The 19,617-nt window shown below is 35.9% G+C and overlaps 1 protein-coding gene across 1 annotated transcript in view; it reads left to right on the forward strand.

Moving 5' to 3' along the window:
* Window positions 1–19,415, forward strand: part of FAM241A (family with sequence similarity 241 member A) — a 44,208-nt gene extending 24,793 nt beyond the window's left edge. The window contains exon 2 of the mRNA XM_025465928.3: window positions 14,185–19,415. Coding sequence (XP_025321713.1) covers window positions 14,185–14,430 — 246 coding nt within the window. The 3' untranslated portion in view covers window positions 14,431–19,415. The remainder of the gene's footprint in view (window positions 1–14,184) is intronic.
* Window positions 19,416–19,617: the final 202 nt, after the last annotated feature.

Below are 19,617 nucleotides of genomic sequence, written 5' to 3' on the forward strand. Positions count from 1 at the left end.
AGTTGACTTCTCATCAGAAATACTGGAAAATAGAAGGCCATAGGGCAACACATGCCAAGTGCTAAAAGTAAAAACCTGTCAATGAACAGTCTTATTTCCAGTGAAATTATCTCTTAGAAATGAAGGTAAAACATATTCTCAGATAAACAAAAACAGAATGTTTTGCCCACAGATCTGGCTTACAAGGATCAAACAAGGTTATGAGGATGAAAGCGTGTAACCCCAGTGAGTACTTTGAACCCCCCACACAAAAACAAAGAACATTTGTAAAGGTAATTATGTAGATAATTCCAAAAGATAGTATAAGTACATACATCTTCTCAACTGATTTAAAAAGCAATTGCATAAAACAATATATATAATTGCATTGTTGGGTCTAAGACGTATTGAAATATAGTTCACTTGATAATATCAGCACAAGAGAGGCAGTGGTATTGTGAGAGCTTTTATCAGAGTGAGGAAATGATACCAAATCGTAACTCAAATCCACAGGAAGAAATAGAAAGAACCAGAGAGGGAGCGATGTTGAGAAGACAGATTTTATACCAGCCAAAGATCAAAAGATACTTAAAAATCTATAAATGCTTGTTCTTTTATCTTCTTCTGAGGACACTTCCTTGCAATTGCTTATGACTAGGAACTGGTACCTTTTCCCTACTTAGGGAAGTTCACTTACAAAGACAGAGGACAAGATTTAGAATAGAAGACAAGGGTTGTGCACATGTGTGCGTGTGCACGCATGTGCGTGTGTTGTGAGGAGGGAGCATACAAACTAAAATAAGCCCCTTGAACCATTAAAGTACATAATCTTGCCAGGTGCTATGGTTAGTGCAGTAAGGAAAACATTATTCTGGGATTCAATCTTTTAATTAATTGATAAAGTACAATTTATTAGTGTTTCTCACATATTGATTTTCCTTGGCATGCAGTAATTGGGATCTTGACTATTATTCAATTACATCTTACCGATCTTCAGTATTCATGCATTAATCCTCATGGAGAGGAAATCTCCTCCATTTAAGAGGCTATCCTTGTCCCAGTCCCCAAATTTCCTGTCTTATCTAAAAATTTAGGTTTTGGCTTTATAAATGCTCAATGTATACTTTGTGGCTAAGCTATAGTGAAACTTCTACATACTGAGTTTTAAAATGGGAATAGTGTTACCTAACCAGTAGAGTGCCATAGTTTTGGAATCAGTCCAGAATTCAATCCCGGTTCTTCCATGTACCAAATACATATTATTACAGATCTCTGTTTGAGTAGTCTCAGACACATCTTAACACACCTACCTCATAAGGTTATTTTGGATTTTAAATAGAATAACATAGGAGACAGAGATTAGCAGGTGTTTAATACAATGTTTGTTACCTTAAGCCTTAAATGTGAGTGGGGAGGATGCAGAGAACAGAGAGATGTGACCAGAATAGGATTTACTGGGACACCTGGGTGGCTCAACAGTTACGTGCCTGCCTTTGGTTCCAGTCATGATCCTGGGATCCGGGATTGAATCCCGCATTGGGCTCCTTGCGAAGAGACTGCTTCTCCTTCTGCCTATGTCTCTGCCTCTGTGTGTGTGTGTGTGTGTGTGTGTGTGTGTGTCTGTCTGTCTGTCTGTCTCATTAATAAATAAATAAATCTTTAAAAAAACAGAATAGTATTTATTTTATGAGACAGTTAGAAAGATGAATTAGTAAAATGGTTACAGAGAATACTTCATAAGATTTTGTAATCTAGATGGAAGTGCCTAATATATGGCAGACACTGAGAATTAGAAAGTTAATGGGGAAAAACATGATTTTTCTGTTTTGCTACATATAAGCCATTGAGAAAGATAAACATAAATTAGGTAATCACACAAACAAAACACAAAATTCATCTGATGTGAGGATAGCTATGTGGTATGATAAGAGCATTTAATAAGGAGATTTTTCTAGCAGAAGTCAGGACAGACTTTCTTGAGATCTGAAGAATAAATAGGAGTTAATAGATGAAAAAAAGGTAGAACATACTGAGCTGAGGAAATAACTTTAAAAAGCTTTGGTTCAAGAAAAGCAAGTGAGTATGAGAGATGCAAATTAGGACAGGGAGGAGAAAGTGAAGAAAGTGAAGGAGGGAGCAAAGTATAAGATGAGGCTGAGTGAGAAAAGCAAGTAGAATCATGTAGGAAAAATTAGGTAGATTAAGGAAATATTTAGGATTTAGATGTTAGAATCAACAGGACCTATTGATAAATTGGATGTAGGAAATGAGGGGAAAAGCTTCTGCAGATCATTCCTAGGATTCTGGCTTGTAGAAATTAAAGATGGATTTCATTCCTGACAATCTGTTCATTGAATGAAGGCCAGTTTTGAGGAGGGAAATGATGGGTCTGGCCTTGAATGTGTTGAATATTGAAGTATATTCAAGATATTCAAGTGTAAATGTCAAGAAGGCAGTTGAATATATGCGTCTAATGTGCAAAAGAAAGGTCTGAGCTGGACATAATATTTATATAATTGATTTATTGGTAGTAAATATAACTAATTTTTAGGGGGAAAATGTGGAGTGAAAATAGATGAGGGCTTAGGACCAGAGGTTGAGGGTCAATATTTAATAGCTAGGTTGAGGATGATGAATCCACAAAGGAGACTAATAAGGCGTAGCCAGATGGATTAAAGTAGAACCAGGAGAATGTAATGTCATAAAATGTAAAAGAAAAGGAAAAAAACGGTCATCACGAATGCAACTTAAGAATGGAATAAATGAGACCTGAAAAAATATCTATTTAATTTATTGATATGACAGTTTATTGGCAACCTTTTCAAGAGCTGTTTTGGTGGTGTACTGGGGACAGAGACAGACTGGAGTAGGGTAAGTTGTGAATGGATGGAGTAATTCTCCCTGGATCTCTTGAACTAAGAGCTTTTGTTCAGGACTGTTTTTTCAAGGGCACTTGTTAAATGAACAGACTTGGAAGATAGGGACACTGTCTCCCTCTGGAACAGAGAACAAATCTGTTTGCTGTCCAGTATAATAAAGATAATGTCTCCCTCTGGGACAAAGGTCAGGTAGGTTTTGCCTGTAGCCCATAATAAAAGATTAGAGTTCTCTAAGTTCAGACTTGCTCGGCTGTGATGCATACCTACTGCCTGCAGCATCTACCTGTGCCACTCTATGTCACCTTGTGGGACTTAGGAGGAAAGGGGAACCAATCTCAACATGAAACTCATGCCGCTTCATGTGGCCTGAGGAATAAAGTCCTTTGCCTCCAACCCAGGCGTCTTATGTTGTCTGCAAGCATCCATGAAACTATAATAGGCTAATTTGTTGGCTTGCATGTAGAATAAAATCAGTCTCTTACAGTTCTTGATACCATGAAAAAATGGAAACTAGCCAAGTGAATTGTTTCAAATGGTTGGGCTACAAAAGAGAAGAAAATATAAGGCTGAACTAATAGAGGATATACCATGGAGGGAGTTTCGTAAAGAAGAGTAAGAGCTAAGCACGTGTAAGTATTGATGAGGGGCCAGTTGAGGGGGAGAGATCGAATATATTTAAGACAGAGGATAATGGAAGATGGATAATCTAAGGTAGGAGAAGATCCTACAGATAGGTAAGAGGAATTGGACAGAGAAGAAGGAACACTTCCTCATTTCTTTATGTGTAATAGAGAATTCAGGGAAGAGAGACATAAACTGAAGTGGTTGTTACATTTAGTATCACAGTTAAGGAAGCTCTTTCTGACTGTTTCTCTTTTCCCTGGGAAGTAGAAGGTCAGGTAATTTGCTGGAGGAGGGGAATAGAGGAGCAGAGGTTTGAAAGAAAGAAGTTTGAAATAGTCTGTGGAGAGAGCAGAAAAAATAAGCTGAGCAGAGAAATGGAGTAGGAATGAAGGGTCTTTGGAGATCTGTTGGGGGTTAATGGTAAGAAACTAGTGGTACCAATATACCCAATGGTATGACTTTCTCTAGCACCACTCAGATTCAGGCAGAGAAAATAGTTAAGTTCCCCTAAAATTAAGGTTTTGCCCAATAAGACAATGGAGTTTAAAATTTTATTGAAATTCTGGGCCATAGAACTCAAGCTGAATGGGGATAGAGAAGAAAGGAATGGACTGGGCTAGTGGGTTGAGAGGAGTTAGAGATCAGTGGACCACAAGCCCAATGAGGTTGAAAAACATTCATTGGGAGTTGTTGAATAAACAAGGTAAAAGGAGGGATTCCTGAGTGGTTTAGCGCCTGCCTTTGGCCCAGGTCATGATCCTGGAGTCCCGGGATCAAGTCCCACATCGGGGTCCCTGCATGGAGCCTGCTTCTCCCTCTGCCTGTGTGTCTGCCTCTCTCTCTCTTTCTCTCTGTCTCTCATGAATAAATAAATAAAATCTTTAAAAAAAAAAAAAAAAAAACAAGGTGAAAGGAGAAAAGGTTGCAGTGAGAAGATTTAGGAGTTGTTCATTCATTCATTAGTTCATTCATTCATTCAATAAAAATCTCAATTCACAGACTAGTATGTGCCATCTAAAAATTATTGTCCTCTTGCTTGGTATGCATCTTGAGATGTATCCTTAAAATATATAATTTACCTACCCAGTAACAGTTTCCTTGGTCTACTTTATTGTGGCTGGTTCTCCTTGATAGCTAGAGAAGACCAACCAAAAGTAGCAAGGAGAAATCAGCATTTTAGTTTTTACCCTATATTTTCTTGTGTTGTCTGAATATGTACAATAACCATTTATCCATGTGTTTCTAATTCAGTTTTTTAAACAACTTTTAGAAAGTTATATCTAAAAATTTCCACTTGGATAACCCTCATTAATTGATGTTTTTAATATTATTAATACATTTGCTATATTAGTTATTGCTAGTAACAATAATCCAAACTAGTGAGGAAGTAGTTGAGCACTATAGTGAAGAACAAAGAACACAGGCTTTGAAATTAACAATACTTTCTGTAAAAAATGGAGACTAAATGTCATAATGAATATAAAGTACTTAACATAATCTCCAGCATATAGTAAAATCCAGTTAATAATAGCTATTATTTTTATCATCATTGTCATCATCATCATCTGTAGTCAGAACTCTTGGTTCCAAGGGACAAAAATTCAACTCCTGCTACAGTTTGCAAAATAGGAATTTATTGGCTCATGTAATTAAAAAGACCAGAGGTAGATGCAGTATCTAGACACAGGTATTGAAACTATATCAACTATATCATTTCTTGGTTTCATTAATAACAAGCTTTCCCCCTCATGGTAATAATATGCCCTACATCTTACCAGCTAACCAGTAGCAGTGAAAGAAAAATGTCTCTTTTTTAATAGTTGCAGCGAAAGTCTTAGGTAGAGGTGCTTCATTGGCCTGTCTTGGGTTACATGCTAATTCCTTAACTAATCATATGTCCAAGGAAATGGAATATTCCAATTGGCCAGGAATCGAACTGGGGAATGGGAACATCTTCAACCAAAACACAGGGACTGAGAGTGGATGGGGGATGGTTTCTCCAAAGTTAAATCAAATTTCTGCTAAGTAGGAAAAGGTGGAATAAATGCCAGAGGCAAAACCAGCAGATTTCCAATACTGCACATATAGTTCTGTGCAGTAATACAAATGTAATACTGCAAACAGGAGAACAGTTGAAAGTACATTTTAAATTGTCACCCACTTAGCAAAAGCCTGTTTATATAATACAGCCTGTACTTTTCTTAAAGTGAGAAAACAGAGGTCTTCCCATACTAATATGCACAGATTGTGTCATAGGTTAAGGATGTTCCACAGAAAACATCCCACCTCAATTTCTATATAATTAAATGTCATAACACTTGAAGAAAAATGCAATTGAATTTAATTATCATAGAAAGATGATCACTAAGGTATTAGTTATCTCAAGCAACATGGCACAATAGAAAAAGAAGTAAAAATCACAAATATAAATCTATCAAAAATATAGTAATAATAATATTTACCATATATTGAATGATTAGTATGTGTATTCTAAAAGCTTTTTTTTTAGATCTTATTTATTCATTCATGAGAGATACAGAGAGATAGACATAGGCAGAGGGAGAAGCAGACTCCCTGTGGTGAGCCTGATGCGGAACTCGATCCCAGGACTCTGGGATCACGACCTGCGCCAAAGGCAGATGCTCAACCACTGAGTCACCTAGGCATCCCTCTAAAAGCTTTTTATCCATTTGTTTTATTATCACAACTCTGTGAGTTAGGTAATCATTATGTTCCTTTTATTTGTGAGGAGACTGAGGGTGAGTGGTTAAGTAATTTGCCTTGTATGTGTGCAGAGCAACATTTGACTCTGTTCTCGGTGCTTCCAAAGCCTATGTTATCAATAATCGGGCAGAGTGACTTAACCTCTTATTCCTTGCTTCTAAAGTAGGAGATTTTGTTTTAATTACCTTTAAGGATACTTGTCTCTTAAAAATCCTAATTATGTAAGGGCCCACCTTTAATTTCTCATTAATTTTTGTATCTCTTAAGAAGATTTTGAATCAATTATAACACTTTTATTTTTATGTATGTCTTTAATCATGGATGAAAAAATAATAATATCACTATCTTTATAAGAATACTTGAGTGTGCAGGTCATAGCATTATTCTATGGTCATGAAGGAAACTGCGCTTTTGACAAATGTTCTTTCATCAGGACCTCACATACAAAGAATAAAATTTGGCAAATACACAAAGTGGTTAATATTAAAGTAGAGGGAAAAGCACCATCTGAATTTCTGCATCCCTTTACGTATGAAGTGTTCTGTTTGGTTGGTTTTTTTTAGTTTTTATTGTATGTTGCCTTATTGCAACTCTGCCAAGTATATCTCTGCATTCTTGTTTGGAATCTTTTTTTCCACATTTGAATCTGAAATCTAGTCAATACTGAAAGGACTATGAAAAATCCACTGAACTGTTGCAAATAGCTTTGCCTTGTTTACATTTTTATATAAGATTAAAAATTTTTGAGTAATTTTTTGCTTAATAAACTCACTTCCAATATGCTGCAAATTGTGAGTAAAGATGTAAAGCAAAAAACATGCTAATGATCATTTCACTTTGTTAAATGTATTCATTCTGTAAGAAATGAAAACGTGCTTACATAGTTTTTCTTTTTGCAGAGCTCAGATATGTAAAAATTCTTTGAAAACTAAGCAACATTAGACAGCTACTAGCTATTAATACTATAATAATAACTGGCAGGAGCATAGTATACATATAAATGAATAGTGTGGTCTTTGGAGTAAAAGCTCCATCATTTACTAAGAATGGGTCAATGGCAGACATTTAATACCTATGAAATTTAGTTTCCTTATCTGCAAATGAGGGAAAATAATAATGCCACCACAGCTTGTGAAAAGATCAAACAATATGAGGCTTGTAAAGCGCAGTGCCTGGCACATAAGAGGCACTCATTGATAATACTACCACTATTACTATTACTCTGAAAACTACAAACATGTGAGAGAGTCAAGTACTCAAGAACAACTCTGTATTACTCTCTACTCTTAAAAAATACCAATAGTTTAGGAATTGAGCTGAGCATGTAAATTTTTTTAAAAAAATTTTATAGAGAGTATGTGGATGAGTGGTGGGGGGAAGGGCAGAGGGAGAGACGATCCAAGCCAGCTCCATACCTCACGTGGATCTGAGGGGTGGGCTTCATCTCACAATCCCGAAATCATGACCTGATCCAAAACCAAGAGCCTCAACCAACTGAGCCACCCAGGCGCCCCAAGCATGTAAATTTTAGCTAGCAGCTACCATATTTTGTAATCTAGTATGGAATTTATTTATAAATATTTGGACAAATTCACATCTTACTCATGGAGGAATAAAATATTTGATGTTACATGTAAGTTTTGTGGGCTTTTTTGTGGGTTTTTTGTTTTGTTTTGTTTTGCTTGCCTAACATACTGTTATTGTAAAATACTTCTATTGTTCATTCAACAAATACTTATTCTGAGCCTACAATAGGCCAAGGACAGTGCAATAGACTGAGTAATCATGTTAAAATTTATGACGTGGTTCTTGCCCTTAATGGCAATGCCTTCTTATCAAGGCTAGTGACAGGAAATAGATATATAAAGAAATAATTTTTATAATAAAATATTGTGGTAGGCAGAATAATGCCTCCCCAGAAGTGTCCATATTTTAATCTTTAGAATTTGTGAGATTTTGAAGATGTGATTAAATTTAAGGATTTTGAGATGGGGAAACTATCCTGGATTATCCCCCTAGGCTAGATCTAATCACATGGGTGATTTAAAAGCAGGTAACTTTTCCCTGCTGTGGTCAGAAAGAAAAGTTAACTACAGAAGAATGGTCAGAAGAGCTGCAACATTGCTGGCTTTGAAGATGGAGGAGGGGGGCCAGGAGCCAAAGCATGTGGACAGCCATTAGGAGCTAGTAAAGATAGGCAAATAGATTGTCTTCTAGGGCCTCTAGAAAGAAATGCTATCCTGCTCACATGACTTCTAATCTACAGAACTATAAAATGATAATATTTTGTTGTTTTAAGCCACTAAATTTATAGTATTTCTTACAGCAGCAATAGAAAACTAATACAAATACAATAAATTGGAGAAATAGAAGAAGAGAAGAATCATTTTTCAAAGTTGTGTCAGAAGAGCTAGGAAGACTTTTCCAGGAAGACTCACAAAAGTTATTGTTCCAGCGTGGATCACGTGCTTTTTCCAAAGTCAGCTTCTGGAAAGAAGTTTATTACTCTTAAGACTTGTCATCTCTAGAGCTGTAGGTGGGGTCTGCCTCACCTGAGGAATGTGGGCTGGAAGAGGTTCTAATAAGAAAGAGGAAAGCGGAGGACGCTTGGGTGGCTCAGTGGTTGAGCATCTGCTCAGGGGATGATGTTGGGGTCCCCAGAGTCCCACATCGGGCTCCCTGCATGGAGCCTGCTTCTCCCTCTGCCTGTGTCTTTGCCCCTCTCTCTCTGTGCCTCTCATGAATAAATAAATAAAATCTTTAAGAAAAAGGAAGAAAGAGGGAATACATGCTTCATTTTCAAAACTGCTAACTCCATTAAAACCTATACATTGTTTAGAAATTACTATAATAAAAATGCTTTGAAAATAAAGAACATCTTTTGTTTGGCAAGAAGTAAGCAAGGTAGAAAATTTATCAAGGTATTAACTTCAGTGCTTACAGACACATGATAAATTTTCTCCGTTTTTTCAACAAATATTTATTGAGCTTCTTCTATGTGCTGCTATTCCCAAGGCAGCCCCTCCTGTATACTGATATTAGAGGATTAATGGTCAGCAAAAATAGATACTGTCCATATCCTCAGGTAGAGGGATAGATACAGTAATCAAATAATCACACGCACATTTACACCGATTTAGAACATTGACAGGGCATTATATGGTGCTCTGAGATTGAGTTGAGACTTAAACTGAGACTAAATGAGAAGCAGGCATTAACTGAGCAAGGGAGGGAGGAGAGCGTGCTCGGCAGAGAAAATAGCATGTGTAAATCTGTGGCAGGCAAAAGCATGGCCTGTTCAAGAAGTGTGGCTGAAACAGAAAAAGACAGAGGGAGGCTGACGATGGGGTGAGGCCAGAGATCCAGAGAGAAGGCAGACTAAGCAGGGCCTCATAGATAATGTTAAAAATTTTGGCCTTTATCCTAAAAGCAGGGTGTAGGTGGAGTAATTGGATTAGCAATTTAAGATCACTTCAGCTGCAATGTATTAAATAGGGGAGCCAAGAAATAAACGCCAGACCGTTAGCAAACTACTGGAATAGTCAAGGTAAGATATGTTAAAAGATTGTTTGGGGATTGCAGCAGCAGATGGAATAGCAATATACACAATAAGAAAATATTTAGAAGGTAAAATAAAGAAGATATGTTGATGAGCTAGATGTGGAGGGGAGGGGAAGTGGGAGGAGTCACGAATGCCTCAGGTTTCTGATCTTTGATTCTGGTGGTGTCATTTCTTTTTTAATACAATTTTCCTAATTTCAATATGTTGTATTGCAGTAATCCTTAATTTAATTTAATTTAATTTATTTATTTGAGAGAGAGAGAGACATAACAGAAATAGTGAGAAGAACACAAGCAGGGAGGAGAAGGAGAAGCAGTCTCCCCACTGAGCAGGGAGCCCAATGAGGGGCTCCAGAACCCTGGGATCATGACCCCAGCCAAAGGCAGACACTAACTGAGATGCCTCAGGCACCCCTGTATTGCAGTAATTCTATTTAAGTATCCCAACTTACCAACTTTGCAAACTTAAAAAAAAGCCCTCAGTAAATGCACTAATTGATCAAACTAATCAATTATAACCATGCAGGTCTTTATCTCAACTAGTGTTCCTACAGTGAAGTACTGATGGCAGCTCTTACCAGACCTCAAGAGCCAATTGTTAAATTTTCAAGAACCTTGCAAGTTACTTGTAAGTAGCTTGAAAATGACCACAGTGAGAGGACCAGCTGCGGAAACTGGAAAAAATTACGGAACCAGCAAACAACTTAAATCAGAGATCCATCCACTGCAACTCCCACCCCCTACTTTCCCGCCTCAACAAATCCTACTGTTAAACATTTACCAGCACGCCAATGCTTGTACCTTTTAGAAGTTATGATACTTGGGGTGGATATGCTGCATATAGAAAATACAGTCATGAGACTAATCTCACTGATTTAAAAATGCTGCCTGTTTTTTTTCCATGTTCTTAAATGTCTTGTCTTTAGGATTGTTTGAAACCCATCTAATTCATTGCTAGGTATTTTGGATATTTCCACAGAATTTCATTTGTGAAGATATGCCACTCTTAGGCATTATTCTAATGATTTTTACTTTTTCCTCTCCTTTAGATTGCCCAGATTAAGAAGTGCTGTGGTAAAGCGGCAAAATTTTAGTAATTATTGAATCTAGTTATAGGTGTATAGACGATTATCGTACTATTTTTCTTTAATTTTGTGTGCACTTGAAGTTTTTCCTATTACAAAATGAAGGAGGCTGTAGCAGCCACATCTTGCCCAGACTAGTCCCTTCCTGGGTCTTCCATTTACAGTCTCAATCCCAGCAGGTATTCTAGGATCTGAGATGATGTGATCCATTGCTGCCTCCCCACCTGGCCTCTAGGAGTTAACCAATTCCTTGTTTTCATTAAGTCTTGCAACACCTACTTCCCTGAAAAACCGACAAGCAATCTGTAGAAAAACTTAAAGCAAATCTTCAGAAAGAACCATATCAGATTAGGGTACTTTCTTTGTACTACAACCACAAAAATACTGAAAAAAAAATCCTAAGTAGCAATAGAAAACCCCAAGTACATTGAGTACATAGATTAAAAGAGATTGGAAGAAGTAAAAAAGAAAACAAACTTTAACAAAAAGTGAAAAAGGAGGCCAGAAATGGTATCAACAATGCAAGACACTGGAGGCATAGAAAGAAATGAGGCACTAGAAGAAATACAAACTAAATCCAATAGTCTTCAGGTTCTGTCTAAAGAGAGAAGGGTTCGCTCTCAGCCAAAAACAAATTTTTTTTCTTTTATAATGTAAAATATTATCATGGAACACATAAAATTATGAGAAGCTGAAAAACATAAAATTCACCCAATCATAGCACATCAGTGAAGAATAAAATAATTTAGAAATGAAACACAAAAACTAAGGAAAGGGGTTAACAAATATATTATAATTCAAGACAAAATTATCAGTATCAAAAGGAATCATGTAAATCCATTTTATGGATTAGAAACTGAAGCTCACAAAAGTGAGTTGGTCAGGGTCATTCAGTTTAAGTGACGAAGCCTGGATTTGAACTCCCTGGATTTCACTTCTCTCTACACTTCTCTTTGTTTTTCTCACTCTTTTTGATAGAAATGCAAGTCTAAAACGTATTTTAAAATTATATTTAAATATAATTCAATAATAATTCTGGCTTAAACTTAAAATATAGACTTAAAAATGATGTCTTATTTTTCTACTACTTCATCAACGATCCCCTGTTCTACAGTAATTTGCTGTACTATGGGTAATGATCACCTTAAAGTCCTCTTGAAATCATTTTATCTGCTATTACAAACAAAAATTAGATTTTTTCACTCTTTCTTTCCTTCAATAAATACTTTAAATTGTATGTATGTAGACTAGATAATAGGCATTTTTAAAGGAAAAAATATTTTTATATATTGATGACTGAAATGATCAAGCTTTGGTTTCTACTAAAGGAATCTCAGTTTGATTCATATATTTGACGAATGCCTCAAAACTTGCTCAAATTCATTGGCTCTTTTGGCAGGTGACTTTTATCTTCTAAGTTTACTTTCTTCTGGCATAGATAGCATACTTAATGATACTTAGGACTTTCTTTTTATTATGTCAAACCCTATACCTATACCTAAAGATTTTTTGTTATATGAATAATTCTCCATCTTGTACCTACAGTGAGCTAATAGGTCTTCAGTAAACAATTACTGATTTGATTCATGACTCTAAATACAATTAAGTTTAATAAATTATGATGACAACTATGTCACCTACATGACTAGTTTTTCTTTTGTGGCTGTATTAGGGTCTAGTGAGGAGAAATTATACCAATATTTTCAACAAAGATAATTTATTTTAAAGAGTTGTTAATTAGGCATTGAAGAATGGAAAAGGCAGAAAGAGAACAGTAAGGCAGTGATTTTTCAAATGATAGTCACCAGACCAGCAACATAAACATCCACTGGAAACTTGTTAGAAATACGAATTCTGACTCCAAGCCCTAGCTTGGTTTATGAATCAGAAACCCTGATGATAGGTCCAACAATCTGTGCTGTGACAAGCCCTCTAGGGGATTATAAAGTATGCTAAAATTTAAAAATCATGTAGGTAACAACAGCTGGAAGCAGCCACCACTCCTAGGCCAGGGCAGCAAAGAAAAGAGCTGGAATTACTAAAACTGAGAAGATTGGGGAAAGGCCCTGTGGAGTTGAAACTCAGATTTTCAAGAATCCATCGTTTCTCACCCAGTAGTAGTGTCTCTGTGCTCAGAGGGGGGACCCCATAGAACTAAGAACAAGATATCTGAGGAATAGGTGCCCACAAATTGGATCTAGTGTCTCAAGATGGCACATTGAGATTGATTCTGCAAGTGTTGGGAAATCCCCAACTTGAAACCAGTGGCTGCTGGTGGAAGAAATTTCTACTACCAGAGTGAAGAAGAACTGTTGCTAGAACAAAACTGACAGCACCGACAAACCCACCAGAAGTATACAAGAGCAAATCCCTTCTTTTTTCTCCAGCTGTGCAATGTCTCATTGATCCCTCTATTGGCAGAGATGAACAGGAGCCAGAAATATTTGTAGAATTTTAAGGATTGGTTTCAAGCTGAGAGACAATAGCTCAGTAACTGGCATGAAGGCCTTACTTGTAATAAGATTGAGAGGTAATAGAAATAGTAAACTTTTTTGGAAATAGTAAACATTTTTTGGTGTGTATATTGGGTACATATGGATTTTTTTTTTTTGGACATTTTCTTAGGAGCAGATCCTAGATTGACTTTGGACTTATTGTACAAAATTATTCCTATTTGAAAACTATGTTTCTCTTGATGAGATTAATAAGCTGCACTTAGGACATTTCTAGAATTTGGACAAGAAACTATGCAAGGGCCTACAATGAGGTCTCCCTAGCTAGGGCTAAGACTGAACAATCACAGCAGTGATGGCTTAAGGATTGCTCAATACTTAGCAACAAGACTCTCTCAAGTCAGCTGAGGCTACATTCCTTAAAATCTCGGTGTCAAGGGAATGGACTAAAAAGCTTACTTACACAAGACAGAGCACTCTGGGTCCCTGGCTTGGAGGTTGGTAGGAAGGTTATTTTGAAATCATGGTAAAGGATAAGGGCAGTATGAACACAATTCCTCTTTTGTAATCTCAGGAAACTAGAAAATGAATGGAAATAAATCAGCTCCTTTCCAAATCTCCAAATCAGTGTTCTGGTAGTTGAGGGTCCAGTGTTGATTCTACAGAAATCAATAAATCAGTGCTTTCCATATTCCTGAAAGGTGGGCACAGACATGGTTGTTCTATAGGTCAATCAAAAGGAACATTCCCAAATATTTACTGAATGATTATCAGCCCAGAGAACTATGAGATAGTCATTATTCTTACAGACCTTCACCTATTTCTCATTTTATGTTTATGTTTGTTTTGTGGTTTTTTGTTTTTGTTTTTGTTTTAAAGGATATTGAAGAATCACAAAACCACACTGGCGAGCCTGTTGGAGATGACTACAAAAAGATGGGAACACTTTTTGGTGAATTGAACAAAAGCCTCATCGACATGGGCTTCACAAGGATGTATTTTGGAGAAAGAATTGTGGAACCAGTAATAGTCATTTTCTTTTGGATTATGCTGTGGTTCCTTGGCCTACAAGCTCTTGGATTAGTTGCTGTTCTTTGCCTTGTCATTATTTATGTGCAACAGTAAAATATGGCCGAATAAGCTGTTGTTTGACATCTGGTAGCCATATATGTGATTAGTGAAGTTATATATTTCACTACATGGAAGCCGAGAAGTTTGCCTTGTTTCAAATTGTGTGCTGTTTTGTAATTTGTAAGTGGATGTTGTTTAAAGTTAAACTCAACTCTTGATTATAACAGGGTTGAAAATATATTTTGTAGCTTATTCAAGTCTTTACTACTGTGATCTGTGCCCACTTTTAAACACCCTTCCCTTATTCCCATGCCAAATCTTAACACCACCAAAAAGTGAGCAGGAAAATAGCGGGATATGGAATTCAAACTGGGCAATATAGGTCTTGAAAGAATTCCAAAAAACATTTTAGAAGAAAAAGGATGAAACAAGGAACTAAAAAATAAGTTTTAATGGGAGAATTGCCCCCAACCACACCCACCAAATAACCCCTTATTATTTGAGAAATAATTTGGATGTCTATTGTTCCTGCTCAGCCAAACCAATATAAATGGTAATTATGATACACTACCTTAATATTGTGATGAAAATCAGTAAACCTAGCACATTTTCTGAAGATTGAAAAGGATATATTTATTATCACGGATGAAAAGTATATGTAACTTTTTTATGATGCAATATTTGGGCCTCAAATCACTTCAGTACATCATTTGAAGTTTTAGACAATTTTGGTGCTAATTACCTTTTGTGAATTTTTTAAGTCTCATAAGCCATGTCTATTGCTGGCTGCACCCCATGGTAATGCTATATTTTCTTGTATCTAACAAGTTATGTATTTTTTTTCTAGAGAAACATTTTCCATGTATTTTTTTCCAGAAATTTACATTTTATAGTTCTTTTATAACAATTATCTTAAGATTTAAAAAAAAAAAATCTCTTTCTTATCTTGGCATGGATATTTCCCCCAAAAAAATTGATTTGTATTATGGCTGAAATATTTTACTATGCCTTTAAGGAAAAAAAATCAGCTCATTTTCTTTCGTATCTGTGTTGGAAAATACAGTACTACGGTATAAAACCAAATGCTTAATGAAATTTAACAGCCAATGTAATAGTATTCCTTTAAGGCTAAAGCCAAATCATTAATTTACCAGTCATGTTATTAATTTGTCTTAATTCAGCACTTTGGGGTTTTATATTTCTTTGAATACACTTTAAAAATAGAAAATGGCTTAGTGATATTTTGGATTTTGTTAAAGAGCCTAAAATCTGTACACTTGTGTCTCAGAGTCCTTCTATATAGACAAAGGAGGAGTATTAAAGATAATTATCTAGAAATTCAAGTTATAAGAGGGAAATGGGACAATTCAGTATTTTTATCTTTGGTAGCGCAGTTACTAAAGTATATGAAGTGTTTAATATTCTGCTTTGAAAAGTTTTTACCCAATCCTGTTTTAAAAATTTATAAGTTCTCAGTGTCTTCCATGCTGAAGCAGAAAACTGATGAAAAATGTTCAACTTAAATTTCTAAAATCAGATAACCCCTGAACAAAAATACCAATTGAAGGGCACTAAAAAGTATTGTGGATTTGTATAAATACAGACCTTTTAAAGTTTGACAAAAGAGAAAGACTTTGTACTATATCATTGTGTTTTTATTGGGTTTGAAATATTTTTATAGAAACCTTTATGAATTTGGCATAAAGGCAAGCTATTTGAAAAGGTGTCTTCATTCGTGCACAGTAGAATTGAGAGGTTTTTAATAGAAGTAATGAAATTTTATATATCTGCATTAAATATTAAAAAGTGCACTCTTTTCTAATGCTACCAAGAATTTTAATTTTTCCTTTGGAATATAAAAAAGATACAGTATGCATAATAATAGCTCTAATTCCACCAGTGCTAATATTGAAAAAAAATGTTTAAGTTTGAATAGTAATGATTTAAAGTATACTGTCAATACTATGTATCTGCACACTGCTGTTAATAGGGTATATATTAAATCACATAAAGAAATGAGATATTTTGCTGCTATTCTTTCTAAAATTTTTATTAGAGCAGTATACCATCAAATTGTTTGCTTTGGTAGGGAAAAAAACAAACTTTGCTTGTTTTATAGAAATAATATATTTTCTTTTATGAAATATATTAGAATGTAGATTATACTTGTGCCCTGAAATGAAAAGAAACTGGTTATTTCTTTGGTTCATGGTATAAGAAATTAGATGGAAAATGGTTCTCAGTCATTTCAATCTCAGATCCAAGCCAGTTTTAGAAACTGTTATTCCTTATGAATAAGGACATAGAAGTTACAATGCTAAGATTATTAGATTATTAATGTATGCATCATTCATATCACAGTTCTCAATTAAAATGGAAAAGGTTAAAATCTACAAATAAACTGGCTAGATGAATAAGTCAATTTTCCTTAAAGTAGAAACTCAGTGTTTTATAGAATTCAGTCCTCTCATATCTTAAGCTGTGATATGCAAGGTATTTTCCCATTCCTGGCCACCAGTCAAATCATACTTGGTCCAGTAGTGTACTGGAGCCAGCTTGCACTTACTTGCAAATAACAATTACACATACTTTCCCCCTAGTCCTCCTTCAGTGGCATCAGTTGGTAGCTTGAAATGGTCTATGAGGGGAGAATTTATGCTACCAAAATTGGCAAACACAATAAATCAGGGCCCATTTCTCCTAGCAAGCCAGTTGTTAAACATATGTCTGCATGCCACCTATTAGCCACTCTAGAGGTCACATCCCTATTTTGACTTCTACAGATATAAAAGGAAGCATATTGAGGCAAATTCCCATCAATCCATCCAAAACTGTATTTGGATCTTTTCCATGTGGTAATTATGAATTATGGTTGTCTTCTGACCAACACAAACACATCTCTATAATCACATGTTTTGATCAGAGAAAATCTCTCTGGGCTGTCACTGAGCTGCACATCCATTAAAGGCTATCCAAATGATCAGGAAATAAACAGTTACAGAACTGATGGAAGGCAAATTACAGCATAAAGGTTTGTTGTAAAGTAGAAAGCTCAAAATAGTCAAAGCTAGGTATTGAGCAATCAAGGGCTGTTTATATGGTTTGTAGAGTATATTAACAGTTATTTTATAAATGTTTACTGATTTCAGGTTATTTTAAATGTTTTTATTGGCAATTCATGGCTTCAGAAGGTCAGAAAAGAGAAAACAATAAGACTTTCATACCTGTTAATATTTCCAGTAATAGACTTGGCCAAGGAGAATATAAGGAAAACATAGCCTATTCTCTCATCACCCTGCACATTGCCTTGGACAATGTCACCACCCCAATGGCTTCAGCTACCATTGCAATCTGTATCTCCAGTTGAGAATATAAAATCCACACATTCAATGCTTGCCCAATATTTGTACCTGCCTATCCCTTAGTACCTCAGATCTGGTATACATAAAATAAAAAGGAACTCAGCATCCTTCTCCCGAACCATCTTTTTCTTCCTATTTTTCCAATCTCAGCAAATAACAATTGTCTCCTACACTGCCCACTTATAACCAGTTGACAAGTCCTGTCTATTTTACTTCCTAAAAAACGTCTTTAATCTTTATGCCTCTCCCAGATTCCCAGTATCACTAACTTAGTTCATATCACCATCATCTCCCTAGATTGCTATCACAGGATCTTAATTGGTCTCCCCTGCCTTCATTTTTCACTCTATAATCAGAATACTCTTTCTAAATCATGATTCTGATTTCCTTGGCCTAAATCTTGCCAATGGCTTCCTGTTTCCATTATGATAAAGACCCTACTCCTTAATATATTTTACAAGGCCCCTCTGGTTCTTGCATGCTTCATCTCTCTGTACTACTACTGTCCCTTTCCAACACAGCTTTACTGAAATTTTTTTTTCAGTTCCTTGTGAGAGATGTGCTTACTCACTTCCAGAACTCTGTACCTGCTTTAGCTTCTCTCTTTAACCCCACCCCCAAACTGACTAACATATCCACAACTTTAAGACCTTTAGACATAATGTCCCCCAGGAAAATTTCTCTGATTGTTAACTCCAGTTTGATATTTCGTGTGTTTTCAGAGAACCCAGCACTTCCCCTATCAGCACTTATCATGCTATATTGTAATAGCTTGTCAGTTTCTTCCTTTTTTAAAAAAGATTTATTCATTTATTTGAGAGAGAGGGCACCTGCACACACATGCACAGGAGTGAGGAGGGGCAAAGGGAGAGGGAGAAAAGAATCCCAAGCAGGCTTAGCACTGAGCATGAGCCCAAGGCAGGGCTCTATCCTTCCAACCCAAGATCACTACCCTAGCGGAAACCAAGGGTCCACCACCCAACCTACCAAAGCCAACCAGGCACCCCTGGCAGCTTCTTCCTTTAGACAATAGGCTCCACAAGGGCAGGGAACATTTCTATCTGGTTCATAAATTGCATTGTCTAACACAATGCCTGGCACATAATACATGCTCAAAATATTTGGCAAATTAATAAATCAACTTCATTTATTCACGTACTTCCTGTGGTGCATTAACAAAAATTTAGCATTGGTTGTATTTTAGAATTCTTTCACTCCAAAAGTATGCTTATAGTGCATAAAGAAAGTGAATTGATGTATATATTATCATTTATAAGGTTTATTCACTTTTGATGGAAGAATATTGCTATTATTTGCATATGCAGTATTACTACTATACACTTGCATATTTTTAGGAGACTATGTATTTTCAGTGTTGTACTTAGTGGAATCACTATTTCTTCAAAAGGAATATTTTAGAATGCATATGGTCACTGATGCTACCTAAATTTCATATTTTTCCAGTATTTTTCAATATGGACTTTTATCTACTAAATTTTAATTTTTTAAAAAAAACTCAGAAGTTGTGATCAGGAACTCTCAAGTATCTAAGCTTGGGTATTTCAGGCTGCAGAATAAATCCGCTCTAAAATGTTTTAGTCGCCCAGATCATATATGTTAAATAACATGTATATAAAGTACTTTGTTACTTTTCCAATAAATAATACTCTTTCACAACCCTGCATCCTGAGTCTCTCTTCTGACTCCCGATATCATGTTCTGTGTATCAGCTAATTACAGCCACATCCAGTTCGGAAATTGCTAAAGCAACAACGTACCTGAGCGTGAATCATCCCTAATGCTGCAGCAAAAAGCTAAGGCCTGATGTGTGTATGGCTTCCCAGGTGGTAGGAAAACCTAGCTCGAGATCAACCTCTGC

This window comes from Canis lupus, chromosome 32, assembly GCF_003254725.2.
Source record: "Canis lupus dingo isolate Sandy chromosome 32, ASM325472v2, whole genome shotgun sequence".
Classification (NCBI taxonomy): Eukaryota; Metazoa; Chordata; class Mammalia; order Carnivora; family Canidae; genus Canis; species Canis lupus.